Source organism: Alexandromys fortis, unplaced genomic scaffold (assembly GCF_014885135.2).
Source record: "Alexandromys fortis isolate MF-2015 unplaced genomic scaffold, M_Fortis_MF-2015_v1.1 scaffold_61, whole genome shotgun sequence".
NCBI lineage: Eukaryota > Metazoa > Chordata > Mammalia > Rodentia > Cricetidae > Alexandromys > Alexandromys fortis.
The window spans coordinates 1,986,391-2,002,778 of record NW_026067962.1 but is presented as its reverse complement, the minus strand read 5'-3'; the positions used below and the strand labels follow the sequence as shown (position 1 = coordinate 2,002,778).

Here is a 16,388-nt window from a genome sequence, read left to right as displayed (position 1 = left end):
CTTTCACCAGGGAAGAGACCCCAATTCCCTTGAAAGTATTTGTTAGTTGTTTGTGCTTCCTTTTTAAAGACTCTCAGCACAGCTCCCTAGCCAGTTTGTTATTTGTGTTGTTTGCTTTCTTTAGATTTAGTTTTTTCTTTGTTTATTCTAGTCTTCTATTACACACAGATAAGGAAAAGGCTTTTTTTCCATTTAGCAGGCTACCTACTGATTCTCTGACTGGTCTCCTTTGCAGAAAAGAACCGTTTTGACCTCATGAAATCCCACATGTCCATTGTTTACATTATTTCCCCAGTCACTAAGATCATATTTAGAAATTCCTTTACTTATCATTAACTGTATTCCCAACTGTAGTAGGAGGAGCAGGCTGCATCCCGCTGCCCAGTTAGCTTAACCCCCAAAACAAGCACACAGAAATAGTATTAATTAAATTACTGCCTGGCTCATTATTTTTAGCCTCTTATTGGCTAACTCCCAAATCTTGATGAACCCATTTCTGTTAAATCTGTGTATCACCACGTGACTGTGCCTTACCGGCAAGGTTCTAACCTACGTCTGTCTCAGGCCAGAAATTCATGGCGTCTTCCTCACTTCCCTTCTTCCCAGCATTCTGTTCTGTCTTCCCCACCTACCTGAGTTCTGCCCTACCAACTAGGCCAAGGCAGTTTCTTTAATAACCAATGAAACCAACACAAATTCAAAAGAACCTCCTACACCACTCAACTTTAACTTCTACTTGTTTCAGACTATAAAGTCTAATATTGGGTTCTCTTATCTATTTAGAACTGATTTTCTGTGCAGGGTGAGAGACAAGGATCAAGTCTGATTCTACTCCTGATGTATGTCTAGTTTTGAAGCATCGTTTATAGAAGAGGCTTCTTTATCAAAACTCAGATGGCTGTAGTTGCATGGAGTTATGTCTGGATCTTATAATCTATTTATTAAGTAGTCTATTTTTGTGTTAATACCATGTTTCTTTATTATTATGGTTCTGTAGTCTAACTTGAAATTATGGACTGTTATACCTCTACCAGTATTCTTATTGTCCATGATGGTTTTGACTCTCCTTGGTCTAGTTTTGTATTCACTTGAAATATAAGTATTTTAGTTTTAGTAAAGAAGTGAGTAATAATATTTTATTTTTAGATTAGATTGACTTTGTAGAGGTAGATATGCATTGGTTAAAATTTTTCAAAGATAAGTGGATATGCTATGTAAGGTAAGATTCATTTTCACTTAGCTCTTATTCTCAAAGTTCTACTTGTTATTAAATCATGAATTTTTGTAGTAATTCGTTATATTTCAACAACACTTTCACTTTATTATAAAGTTGCATTGTACTGCTCAGTCTACTCTCAAACATTTAAGACTTCTCCAGCCGTTGAAGTTCTGGAGTTTCTGGTAGGCAGAACTGTACCTAGCCTACTTAGTTCTATGTAAATACTGTGCGCACATATTTTAACAATATCAGGAGCTGAACTACAACACAACAGTGTTAAAGGTTAAGCTAAAACTGTTAACAATACTTTGGGAACTTTAAAAAATGAGCATGTGAACATCCATATGTAGAAGAACCTGTCTCTTCAGCATATACTTTTTGATTCTTTATCAAAAATCAGCAGGCTATAGATGACTGTTCATTTTGGATAGGCTTCATAGTTTTATCCTGGGCTCACTTGACTCTGTGTCTTCCTTTCTGTCTTTGTCATGCTGATTTGTCTACTGTGACTCTGTAGGATGTATTGATATCACGTAAACTGACACCTCCAGCTTTGCTGTGTTAGATTAATTCAACATACCGAGGCCTTTTGTTTTCTACCTTATGAATTCCAACATTGTTTTCAATAGTTCTGAAATAGCATCACTAGTGTTGTGGTTGAGGTTGCATGGAATATATAGCTCACTTTTCCATTTGCCAGTCTTCTTTCTATTATGATCAAGTATGATCTTTTCATTTGTCATATCTACTTCAATTTCTTTCATCACTGATTTACAATTTCCATTATAGAAGGGCTTCATTTACAAGGTTTATTTCTGGGCATTTTTGACAGTTATTTTGATTGTGAATGCTTCCATTTCTTTCTCAGAAAACTAATCTGAGTATTTAAATGCTATTTGACTTTATAGTTTGGTTTTGTTTTGCTGCAAATTCTGTACCAAAGTATCAGTTTTAATATTGTTTTAATATTGACTTCAGGTTTTTCTGTACATGAAAAGATATACTCTTTAAACAGATTTGACCCTGTGTCTTGCTACTTGCATACATTTTATCTAAATCTAAAATTAGATTATAGACTAAAACATAATCACAAAATTATAAATAACTCAGAAACTTATTCAACAGCTATACATAAAAATTTCATGAAGAAAATTATACTCAACATATGTTGAATTAGGAGCGGCAGGGCTGGGCCTAGGCAGTTTCTTTATTAGTAAGAAATCACTCCCACATCAAACATATCTGTATTGATAAACACTTGAGTAAATTGACAGATGTGTAATGCTCATTCATAAAGTAGCTATGGCCATGTAGGAAATAACTTAGTCAACTAATCTATAAATTCAATATTGTGATAATCATAGGGCATGGGTTTTGATTGTAAATAATAACAATTTTTTCTAAACTTTATATGGCAAAATATAGGTACAAATATAGCGAAAACAAACAACATTGATCTAGTAACAGTAAGACATACTAAAAGACCAGAGTAGCAAGAACAGTATATCTATAGACTAGTATATCTCACAATTTCTTTTCTTTTTTCATTTCTTTCTTTTTTTTGTGAAAAGAAAAGAAATATGGATAGTACCTGAGGAATGACACCTGAAGTCATTTGGACTCCACATGTATGGGCACAATTTGCATGTGAATCGGAACATGAATTAACATCTGCATACATGCAAATACACAAAACCTGTGTTTCTTCATATAATTTAGAGTTCACTCAGTGTGTGTGTGTGTGTGTGTGTGTGTGTGTGTGTGTGTTACTGGGTAGTTGAACATGACATATGTATTTGATCCTGATGTGTCTGCCTAGAGAACTCTATAGTTTTGCTTGGATAATTATTTGCATTTAGTTGAGACTATAGAGAACCAGTCCTGCAGATGAATGACTACCATGTAATGAGATGGAATCATTGTTGGTATGATCTGTTCTGTTTCAGTGTCTGGTGAAGAGCCCTCTGTTTATGTGTCATGCAATGTGCAAAGCCACGGAGTCCCTGGCTTATATTGGAGCTGCAGAATTCTTGCCCAAATATTTAGAAAATCAGTTTTTGTTAACGCCCTCACTTGCCACTCTGCTCACAGGTAAATATTTCTTCTTACTGAGAAGATTTCCAATTTTTCATGACGTGTAAATTTGTGTGTTGTACATACATAAGGAATGTGTCATGTCAGCAAAAGACACGATGTATAGTGTACTTGAATGTGATTTGCTAAAGAACATTCCAATGCTACCTCCATATTTTTAATGCATAAAACTTCACTATTCTCTTTATATTGCTCACTATTTTCCTGCCTCCCATCTACATACCTGACGGTGTTCTTTCCCCTCCCCTTTAGGAAACCAGTCTTCTCAAGTCACAGTGTGTTCTTCCTTTCTGTGCTTCTATTCCTTTTTGCTTGTGTGTCTGTACTCAAAGTTTTTTTTTTTAAATACTCATGTGATTTCCCACTAATTATTCTATTTCTTTCACCAGAAATTGTGTATTTCAGATTAACATTGATTTGAACTTAATGCTTTGTGATTATTCTGTGGTACTCTTTTTTACTTCACTGCCAAACAATGCCACTCTTTATATACATGCAATTGTATATCCGTTATTATATTAAGAGATACAATATTAGATTTGTCTTAATTGGATCTCCGCATCTGCTTCCATTAGTTACTGGATAGAGGGTTTATGATGACAATTACGGTAGTCATCAATCTGATTATAGGGGAAGGCCAGTTCAGGCACCCTCTCCACTATTGCTAAGACTCTTACCTTGTGAATTCCTGGGAATTTCCCTAGCACCAGGTTTCTCCCTAACCCCATAATGACTCCCTCTTTACATGAAGGCATATAAGCTGGCCTTCATGATATGTTGATTTCTTCTGCTAGTGTGGCTTGTAATAATTGCTTGCTCATGTAATGTTGAATTGTTCACAGAAGTACTCTATAATAAAACTCTATAACAAAATATCTTAAAGCTTCTTCATTTCTGAATAGAGTTTAGAGACAGAGATTACCACCTAAGAAAAGAGTAGTGTTTCTGTAATCCTTGAAAGAGTGGAAAAACTCAGGCACCTCAAGCAGATGTGTACGCAGCATAAATTGTGGCACACCAATGCAATGGTGACTCCTCCTGGACTGATGGCACTGGTAGAAATTGTACACACACTGTTGATAGTAATTCTGCTATTGGAAAGTGATTCTTGTCTTCCTTGCTGCATTCGTTTTGCAGGGTCTATGGACTGACTGGAGGTGTGTTATAGTGAAGGTTAACAATTAGAATCATAGCTTGTACTATTTAATACTCCATTGCCAGAGATACCTGTCCCATGCAGCCACATGCAGTCACCCTGCTGCAGCATTGACTGCTATAGAATATAGATGTAAATGTGGTCTCTCCTAATATTGTTTTCCTCTCTATTGCTACAATGTGGATATTTGCCCTGGAACTAAGGTCAGCCTTTCCTATCTGTCTGGGTGAACAGGTGGGGTTGTATTCTTCCCCTATTTTATTAAGTAGATATGCCCCATTAGAGTTCAAGCGAGACTGGCTTGTGACTTCAATAAAATTAATTCTTCAGAAAATATAGGTCAGGGGCATAGTGCCAGTCCATTGGACACTGGTTTATTGGATTGATCCTCAGTTCTGGTGGGATGGAGGAGAAAGGAAGAAGTACTTTTGAACACAATAAAACTATATTAGTAAAGAAGGAAATTGAAAGGCTGGAACTGTCACTCAGTGGTGGAGCACTTGCCTAGGATACATGCGAACCACCAGCATCAGGAGCAGAAGGAGAGAGAGCACAAGCAAGGAACTCAGGACTGCGAGGGGTGCACCCATACACTGAGACAATGGGGATGTTCTATCAGGAACTCACCAAGGCCAGCTGGCCTGGGTCTGAAAAAGCCTGGGTCAAAACTGGTCTCGTTGAACATAGCGGACAAGGAGGACTACTGAGACCTCAAGAACAATGGCAACGGGTTTTTGATTCTACTGGACCTATTGGTTTCGTGGGAGCCTAGGCAGTTTCGTGGATGCTCACCTTACTAGACCTGGATGGAGGTGGGTGGTCCTTGGACTTCCCACAGGGCAGGGAACCCTGATTGCTTTTTGGGCTGACGAGGGAGGGGGACTTGAGGGGGGGAGGGGGAGGGAAAGGGGAGGCGGCGGTGGGGAAGAGACAGAAATCTTTAATAAATAAATTAATTAATTAAAAAAAATTAAAAGGGGAGGAAGAATGAATTGAATCTTCAAAATACATATTAAAAGAAGGAAGGATGACAGCATGAAAAAAAAAACAGAAGAGAGGAAAACTCAACTAAAATGAAGATAAAAGTAAGAAACAACCAGAAATGAAATTGCAATGCTAAAATGAAAATAGATGGAGGAAAAAAAAATGAAATCATCTTCCTGGCTAAGATCCCTCTGGGTCTTCTCTAGTCAAAATTCTTTATGAATGGGGTGAGAATGGTAGGTTGTATTTTCAGATTGATCTAATTCTTCTCTGTACCAACCAAAGTAGTGGGAACAGAAACACGCTGTGCTCAATATTTGCCAAAGTCAGGGCATTCTGACAGACCAAAAGTGTGTGCTCTCTAGAGTCTTAAATTGCAATGCTCTGAACATGGATATTAGTGGCAGAACAGTGTCCCTGTCTTGCAACACCAATATAGGGGGCCTTTGGACTGCTTTAGGTTTATCTTCACTTAGGAAGCCTTTTTTTTTCTGTACAATTGATATGTAGACAGTGTTGGGTCTACAACAAGTTCTCTTCACTGAACACTAAATTTGTATAGACTATGGACAATGCTGAACCATTTGCTCTGAAGACTTAGTTTTTGGAACCTGGTATACAAGAAGCATCCAAGACAGGGGGCATGCCTGGAATGCCTCTCACAGTGTGGGTGAGCATAAATTTGCCTGTACCTTGAATCAAAGAAATTCACCCAGGTATAACAGTCTCAACATTGCCTGTGATGGTGGCTTAGCCAACTATGCATTGAGCTGTCCAGGAGTAGTCTGAGGTGTGGCACTGTCAGAACTTCCAGCCTGAGAGTGACTGGGTCCTGACACCAGAAGCTCTAGCACTAAGATTTCACTGAGCTTCTTGTTAATGTCTTTTGTGAAGCAAGCTTGCTTTCAGGTGCCAGGCCAGGTATTGATTTAGGCTACTTGTCTGCAAGATGCAACCTTCTGTGCCAGGTCATTGTCACTTGAATACCCAGGAGCAGAGAGTCCACTTCTGAATTAAATTTTGTACTCTAGGAGCCATGGTGTCTGATCACCTTGCTTTGCCATTCTCTCTAGTCCATGTAATGTGCCAGGTTTCGTTTTCTGTCCACACAACTAACTGTGCTCATCCACTGTTCCTTCTATAACAAGTTCCAAAGCTATTGTTTCGTTTCCATCCCATGGGAAAGAAAACCAGTGTGGCATGTCCTTACATCACCATTTGGGACCTGAACTTGAATTTTATCCATTATGTATTTTTATTGTTCACTTTTATTGTTTGTTCTTCTTTTTCACCTGTCTCCTTCATTTCTTCCCTCTTTGCTTTCACTTTTACCATCTTTATGGACATTTCATTTGCATGTATTCAAATCGTCACCAGATTTAATCTTGCATTTGTGTTGTTATTGGTATTTAGTTCTCTATGTATTATATCACATTATATACACACAATTGTCTACATATTGAGCTGATTAGATTTTATTTATGAGTGTACTGCATTATACTGGGTGTTTTCTATTTTTCCTCTTTGTCCTCTTTGCTTTTTCAGCTCATAATCTTCCTGTTGTTTCCTCTTTCTAAATATTTATCTTTTTTTAAAAAATTATTTATTTATTATGTATACAATATTCTGTGTGTATGTCTGCAGACCAGAAGAGGGCACCAGACCTCATTACAGATGTTTGTGAGCCACCATGTTGTTGCTGGGAATTGAACTCGGGACCTTTGGAAGAGCAGGCAATGCTCTTAACCACTGAGCCATCTCTCCAGCCCCTAAATATTTATCTTAATTAGAAAAACCATAGTTTGTGGTTGGCGAGATGGCTCAAAGAATAAAAGCACTGGCTGCTCTTCCAGAGGTCTTGAGTTCAATTCCCAGCAACCACATGGTGGCTCAGAACCATCTGTAATGAGATCTGGTGCCCTCTTCTGGCCCGTGTGGATACATGCAGGCAGGATATTGTACATATAATAAATAAATATTTTTTTTTAAAAGAAAAACCATAGCTTATACTGCTTGTACTGGGTATTCTGCAGTCTCACAGACATGTAAGACTGTTCACATTGATCATCTATGAGAGATTTTAGTAAGTTGATTGGTCCAATTTTTGTACATTAGTTTGAGAAAGCGTGTTATTTCAGTTAAGTCTCTTGTAATAAGTCATATATTCAATCAGCTAAGTAGCAGTATTTCTCAATAAGACAGCTCATAACTTCTATATGGTATGAACCAAGTTCATGGTTTACTTAGATATTAGATACCTGCCATTGGATACCTGTATTAGATACCCAGTGTATAAGAGCATCACCACCACTACCAGTACCATTCACAGGATTGTAAATATGATGAAGTCCAGATTTATTCAAACACTACATCTTCAAGTTTTACTTTTCTACTTTGAAAATCTGTATTTGAGTAGAGGGAATGACATCAATGTGCTACATTTGGTACTTTCAATGGGATATGTTTTAACAGTATTTTCTTTTCCCTTTCTTAGGAATTATTTTAATTCCAGGAGGTGCAATTGGCAGTCTTCTGGGAGGTTTAATTGTTTCGAAGTTGAGAATGTCCTGTAAAGGCCAAATGAAATTTGTCATGGTGACATCTATTATATCGCTTCTGCTTTTCATATTAATAATTTTTGTAGAATGTGATACAGTGCAATTTGCTGGAATCAGTGAAAATTATGAGGGGTAAATATGTTTGTATACTCAGTTTTCTAAATCTTAACTGAAGGTATATTTTCCAGACTAATAATCCAGTAAATATATATATATATATATATCTTAAAAAAATTAAACATGCAAATGATGCATAAAACATAATTTTACTTTTTATATTAATAGTTCATATTTCATAGAGATACACTTATTTAATTCATAAGTGATTTAAAATCAAAACTAGAACTTTCTGTTAGGGTATGTAGCAAGTACACCATAGTACCAGAATATGTATAATGTGATTTGGCCTGGACATTTTAAATTAAATATGAAAGAAATCAACAGTCTTGGCATGGGTTAACATAAAGTATTGCATTTGTAAATGAAAAGCAAGGATAATCAAGTGAAGTCATAAGAGAGAACCATAGCTTACACCAAAGCAACATCCAATACATGCTACGGTAGCTGTACACAGGGTTAGAAAACATGACTTCAGCTTCACTTCTTTTACAAATGGATCCAAAGGACTTAGAAGCAGGGCTTGAATTTGTAGACATAGCAAGAAAAGATATATCTGTAACTGACAATAAATGATAATATATAAAAACATAAAAGTTAAAAGCCTTTTCTATGCAAAATCTTTTGTTAATCTGATGGAATCATTATCTTACAGAATGGAGACATATTTAAATAATGAAAAATTCAGAGTATCTGCAGCTGGAGAATTAATGACATACCAACTGAAAAATCCCTGAGAACAAAAAATACTGAGACTTAACTGTTCCATTACTCTAGCAAGAAACAAATGGAAAAATATATCATTTTGAATAATTTGTTTGAAAATTAAGAAATAAGAGGCCCAAATAAAATGTTCAGATATTTAAATTGTACAAAAACATTTATGAGTAAAATAAGATGTTACTAATTTAAATTAATGCATAAACTAAGAATTGAATAAGAAATTTATTTAAATATTGACTGTTATAAACAGATGACTCCTCTACAAATTCATTTGAAAATTATTTAAAATTCATAGGAAATATTTTTAAAATACATTTTAGTCAAAACAGAATTATGTTATTCCCCCCTAATAGAGAATTATACAAATCTTGAAGAGCCTATATACATAAGAAAAGCAAAAAACAAAATGTCATGAGTAGAGAAAACACTCTCTAGGACGTGTGCTTAGCTATGTTCATAGCACCTTTGTTTGTCATAGACACAAACCTGGAAACAACCTAACTGCCCCTCGACTGAATAATGGATAAGGAAAATGTGGTACATTTGCACAATGGAGTACTACACAGCAGAAAAAAATAACGACATCTTGAAATTTGCAGGCAAATGGATGAATGTAGAAGCATCATATTGAGTGAGGTAACCGAGACCCAGAAAGACAAATATATGTATTTACTTCTAAGTGTTTTTTACACATAAAGCAATGAAAACCAGCCTTCCATTAATAATCCCAGAGAACAAAGACAACTCTAAAAGAGACATACCTGGATCTAATCTACATGGGAAGTAGAAAAAGACAAGATCTCCTGAGTAAATTGGGAGCATGGGGAATATAGGAGAGGGTTTAATGGGAGGGACGGGGAAGAGAGAGGAGCAGAAAAAAAAAAAAAAAACCTTCCAGCTTGTTTTGTGAACATGCTTAGAAAAGGGAGGTCAGCTACAACCCACAATTTGAGACTGAAGCCAATGCCCCATTTTCAGAAGAACCAGGTAAAATTGGAAGAGGCTTCCCTATTCTGTTGGATCTCAGGAGGATGAGTTTGATGTCCAGTAATACATGTTGACACCTTGGTGTTTTGAAGATGGTGGTGATCGAATTTTGGGTGGGGTGTGGCCTATGTGGGAATGGTATGGTGAAGTTGCCCTCAAGGCAGATTTCCCTTAGTGTTTGTAGTCCAGTGATGGGTGCCATGTGGGGTTCAATTAATGCCAGCCAAGTGAACTCTAAAAAGTTGTGGTCAAGATTGTATCCAACCATTAGGAAGCTTCTAGCCACATAACAAGGATGGTTGGGTATTTAAAGGTCAATCCTGGGCCAGTCAATTCATCTTGGGGGTAAGGAAAGCAGTTGGCTATATGACTTCATTAGTCTTTCCTTAGGTAGTGGTGGCCAGTGGTACTTGTCCCTGGCATATTTGTCAGAGGTTGACATTTCACAAAGGCCACACATACCATCATGTTTTGTTTTTTGCCATGCCTTGTACTAGGTCCCAGGATGCATTGAGTATGGAATGAATAGACAGTACAGCCCTAATCAGGGATCTGGGCTAGCGGGCTTAACAATCTAATTGAAGCTTTTCTTAAACTGTTTTTTTTTTCTCTTCAGATTTCTAAAGGATTTTACTGATTTCCAGAAAATACTAGATAAGAATCTTGACCTAGAATTCTTTTCTATTCAGCAAAACAAACTGTATAGAGGTTGTTCAACTAAAGTAATAAATGTCTCTTAAACAAGTAAGAAAAAAATCTTGAAATTTGCAGCAAATGGATAGGTCTAGAAAACACTAAATTGAGCAAGGTAACCCAAACCCAGAAAGACAAATATCATATGTACTCACTCATAAGTGGCTTTTAGACATAAAGCAAAAAAAGAAAAAAAAACAACAACAAAAAAACAGCCTACAATTCACAATCCCAGAGAACCTAGACAACGAAGACAAACCTAAGAGAACATACATGGATCTAATCTACATGGGAAGTAGAAAAAGACAAGATCTGAGCAAATTGGGAGTGTGGGGGTCATGGAAGAGGGTAGACGTAGAGGGGAGAGGAAGGAAGAGGAGTGGAGAAAAAATTATAGCTCAATAAAAACAAAATATTTTTATTCATGTTTATGCATGCTTGTCTCTGTTTAACTCATGTGCCTTTGGGAGCCAGATGAGCACATCAGATCCACCTGAGCTGGAATTATAGGCATTTGCGAAATACTGACCTAGGTCCTGGGAACTGAACCTGGGTTCTCTAGAAGGAAGAACAACAAGCCTTCTTAAGTTCCAAGTTATTTCTCCAGACCCCAAAAGATTGCCTTAACACAACATTATATCTTTGAAAATAAATAATTGCCCATCCTTCAACTAAACACAGAAATTCAAGTTAATTTTAGAGGTCAAAGAGCCAGTACAGCAGACAGCATGTCACAAAGGGCTAGGAGGAAAGGATTAAATGCAGTCATGTTATATCAATACTTGAAAACATGCTTTGAAAATTATGAGAAAAACAATCTTATTAGCTACATACAAAAAAAGCCAACCAAATAAAATAATATCCCCAAGAGTAAATTTAATCAAGGAAGTAAATTATTATAATAAAAATTGTGATTACATAGTAAGTTCCAGGTCAGCCTAAATTAGTTATTTATAAAAGAAAATAAAAATAAAATTATAAAACACTGTTCAAAGTACATAAAATAGTGTCTCCCAAAGGCTGAGGTAGTTTGGGGAGTAAGAAGTGAATGAAGAAAGAATGGTAAATATCTTCAAGGGGCATTTGTAAATGAGGAACAACTTCTAATGTATAGGACAAAAAGATAATGGTTAATAATTTCTTATATACTTTTTAAACAACTGGCAAAAAGAACTTTGAGTATTCCCAAATACAAAGAAATGAGAAATGTGTAAAATGGTATATATGGCAATTACTTTATTTTCGCTGTTGTATATCCATGAATTTATAAGATTATGTAAATTTTATTCAACCATGAATCATCAAGAAAATAGGTTTACAGAGAAAAAATAATTGATATATCATATTAAACAAGCTAAAAATGAAATGGAAAAACTCTTAAGGTAGCCAAAAAGGAATTACCTGATAAAATTCAGCATCTGTTATTTTTTGAGGTGATAAAAATGTTCTACAGCCCATAGGAGTCTGAGTGGGGATTGCCATGAGTTGGAGGTCAGCCTTGGCTATATAGTGAGTTTAGGTCAGGTTGGGCTGTAGGGGAAAAATCTGTCTCACAGAAGAAAAGAGAGAAGAAAGAAGGATGAAAAGAAGTAAAGAAGAAAGAAAAAGGAAGGAAGGAGAAAAAAACAAGAAGAATTGTGCGATGTGAATGTTTTTAATCTGCCCCATTATTTACATGTTGATGGCTTCGACTTCTCTGTTATAATGTCAGTTGGACCTTTGGAGATATCAGTAGGTTTAGTTAAGAACAGGAAGATGAAGTGTCCATGAATCACATTCGTTTTCTCACAGGAAGTGTCCAGTGCTCAATACTGCTTGTGAGGACATATGTAAAAAGTAGCACTCTGTGATATAGCAGGAGGATTATCACTAAATATGGAATCTGCTTTTCTGGCATTTCTGGCTAGTGTTCTGTCAATTTTTCCATTGTAGCTATTAACAATAAAACCTCAGATAGCCATTGATATACAATGATCTAGAAAAACAAAAGTTTTTAGAAAATAACAAAATTAGAAGACTAACCCTATTTGCTTCCAATAAACATTGTAGAACTATGTTAACTGAGAGAGTAGTAAAAATACATTAATAAAGTACAGTAAAGAGACAATAAATAGAAATTCATGTACATATAGATGGTTGATCTTTGGCATGGTACAGATGTAGTAAAGTAGAAACTTTAGAGTTATTTGCAAAAATACTGTTGACTAGCAGTTTGACAATAAACTACATACAGGTAGCTTTCTACAGATTGATCAGAGTATGCATATTCTTTCATAGACATGCATATTCAGAGATAAAATATTTAAAATGTGAAGACTTAAAAATTCTGCTGGGTTGGGACCATTAGATAAAAACAAATTTCAATCCCTACTTTGTATTTATGCAGAGGAATTCAAAATGAACCATAAGTACAAACGTGAAATGCAATATTCTAAGACTTTAAGGAAAATCTTTTTGATCTTGAATTTGGCAAGAATTTCTTTCACATAACATAAAACTCATAATCTAGGAAGAAATTTGCCAACTGGATTTCATAAAAAATTAAATCTGCCTTTTAAAACACATTTTCTGCTTGTTGTGGTTGTTGGTTTACCGAGAAGCATTTCACTATGTATAACTGGCTGTTTTGAACTCACTATGTAGATTAAGCTGATCTCAAATTTACAGAGATCCACCTGCCTCTGCCTCCAAACTCCTGGAATTACAGGTGTGTACCATCATGCCAGGCTTTCAAGGACATCAATAACTAAGCAACAAACTGAAGCACAATTAATAAAAACTCAGACAGAGAAATTGGACTTTAACCCGAAGATCCAAAAAGTAAAACAGCCAGCTACTGGCACTTAACCTTGATCTCAGTTTGAAAATAGTGATCCTACCTCCAGCAATCTTAGAATGAGACTGTGTCTGAGAGCTTTTTCCTCCTCTTTTATAATCCTCTCTAGGGTTGGGATTAAAGGTATGCACCACTGGGATTAAAGGCATGCATGGCCCAGTTTCTATGGCAAACTAGTGTGGCTACTGGGATTAAAGTTGCGTGCCATAGCTACCTGATCTGTAGACTGATCTTCATGCAAGCTTTATTGAAATACTATTCAAATGCCACTACAACAAACAAACAAAAAGCCACAAAGTGTAAAAACAAAAAGAAAATAATACATAGAAAGATTTGTTTCTGATTAAATAAAAATACTTTATGTTTTTATTACTAATAAGAAAATAAGAAAAATAGAAAATAGTTTGGAACCAACTTTCATCTAATAATATGAATATGTGCATATTCAGATGGGAAATATGCAGTTAGAAATAAATTCACTATCATTAATCATTAGGAAATATGAATCAAAAAACACAATCTTAACCACTATTCCCCAATCATAATGGCTAGTCAATGAAATTATACTGTTACAGAGATATGTGGAGAACAGCTGAAAATTCTGTATACTGCTTGCAGAAGCATGCCAATAAGCCTCTTTGAAAACTGTTTCTTGAAAAGTTAGAAAAAATGTAGGGTTCTAGAGAAATGGATCTGTGTTTAAAAGCACTTGCTCTCCTTCCAGAGGACCCAGGTTTGGATCCCATTATGCACACGGAAGGCAGAACTGTCAGTAACTTCATTCCCAAGAGATTTAATGCCTTTGTTTGTTTGTTTGTTTTTTGCTTTCATGTTGGAAGACCTTGCTTGGCTGTGGTCTATCCTGACATGGCAGCTTTTTCCAAAAGCTAGACGACATTAGAGACTCCTTCCCTCCCCAGCGAAACTTCCTGCTCTCTATCTGCCCTTATTTGGAGAATGTCTCTAGGCCCTGTGGACTGAATTGATCTGAAAGCTGTCTCTAAATCATACACCTGACTTATCGTTAGCTTAACCCTGGCACAGCTTCCTTCTAGAAGCCTTTCCTGGTGCACAGGTGATAACTAAGATTTGTATTCATGCCCAAGCTCCCTAGTCCTGTACTCCTGAACACATTCCTTGTATTCTGGAACAAAGTTGAGCTGATTCACCAAAGTCTATCTCCTGGAGTTCTGCTGTCTTTGTGGTACCCATAGCTGTCCCAACCCTGTACCTTGCTTCTGTTTCTGCCACCTTTGAGGACCAATGCAGCCAATGATCCCAAGGAAGAAGTAGAGCCACACTACACTAACTAATAAGGTGCAAATAAATACCTTCAAGCAAAATACCACATATGTGAAATCTAAAATAATTACTATAAAAACTTATATACTATTTAAATATTCTGCTTTTAATACTTATACAAGTCATGAAAACATAAGTCCATAGAAGAGCAAATAAAGATTATTTGTGCAAAAGAAGCAAGGAAAATGTTTCTTGTGATTGCTTTTTATAAAATCTTAACAAATGGACAAGGAGATATTACTAATAAGTAGAAGAATTATATATGAGTAGTAGAGATCTTTGAAGTATATGTGTGGAATATACTTCAACCCATTGCAGGCAATGATGACTTTCTTTGTCAACATGACTGTGGTGACAATTTTGCTATAGCATAATAAAAATTCAAGTGGTATATTTTTAAGATTTAGCTACTTTTATTTGTGTGAATGAGTGTTCACTTGCAGGTATGTATATGTAACACTTGCATGCCTGGTGCCTGCAGAGACCCTAAAAGGGCTTCAGATTCCCTGGAAGTGGAGTTATAGATGACTGTGAGCTTCATTGTGGATGTTGGAAATGAAATATTGGTCCTCTGGAAGAGCAGGAAGTGCTCCTAAGAGCTAAGCCATCTCTCCAGGACTATCAAGGGGTACCCTCCTAAATGTGCATTTTATAATGTTTTTATAACCTAGCAAATCTGTGAAAAAGAAATTATTTCAATAAGGATGTTTGTGGATATGATTGAGATCTTAATGTCAGCGTTAATAATTTAAATGATGGCATTATAACTGTATTTCATCTCAACATCCCAGGTCAGGTAAATTGGGAAACCTCACAGCTCCATGCAATAAGCACTGTGGCTGCACAAGCTCTAACTATGCTTCTGTGTGTGGAAGAGATGAAGTTGAGTATTTCTCTCCCTGCTTTGCAGGCTGCATAGCTTTTAAAGAATTTAACAATGAAAAGGTAACTTGTATTTATTATGCCTCTTCCTTTCTGGTAACATGCTCCTTTTATAATGGTTTGGTATTACTTCCAGTTCTCTCACAAACTTTTAGCAGCATGCAGATCAAACCTGATTTATGTTTCCCAACTCACTGGACTTTGAACACAATCTTTAACTCACAGTTGCCCATTGCTGTCCTGTGAGTCATATTTCCTTCAAATGTGCCTTCTGCTGATATTCAAAATGCCTGCTCTCTAGTTTTCTGCTGTTTCATTATTTGCACCACAGCAACTCAGATATAGGTAGGACTTATCTTTAAGTAGGGTGTTGAATCAAGGGCGCAAAATCTTACCACATGTATAAGGCTTTCACAAAACATATCTTTCTAGAAAACTGAGAGTTATAGATAACTCATATGAATGACAGAATATGACATAACTTAACTGAATCTGCTTAAAAACTCTAGTTACACATGGCATGGTACTAGCATGAAATATCTTATTTTCTGGACTGCTACAACAACCCAGAATGCATTATTTTTTTCCTGGTCCATTTTCTGTTGTAGAGAGCAATTGATTAAGCTACCACTTGTCTAAGTTTGTGGGATTCAAAAGCTGGAGAATTTTCTCTGTTCTACTCAGTCTCAAAATATGTAAATGAAGCAGTCATTGGGAGCAGTCTCTGATGTCATTCCTCAGGAGTAGCCCACCTTGATTTTTCAGTCAGTCTTTCACAGCTTTGGAGCTCCACAAATAGGCTATGGTACCTGACCCCAAGAGCCAAATGGACCCATA

General features: G+C 36.2%; 1 protein-coding gene across 1 annotated transcript in view; it reads left to right on the top strand.

Annotated features, from left to right (window-relative positions):
- Positions 1 to 16,388, top strand: part of Slco6a1 (solute carrier organic anion transporter family member 6A1) — a 54,427-nt gene that overhangs the window by 20,184 nt on the left and 17,855 nt on the right. Inside the window, 3 exon segments of the mRNA XM_050153505.1 lie at positions 3,166 to 3,310; positions 7,948 to 8,143; positions 15,461 to 15,614. Coding sequence (XP_050009462.1) covers positions 3,166 to 3,310; positions 7,948 to 8,143; positions 15,461 to 15,614 — 495 coding nt within the window.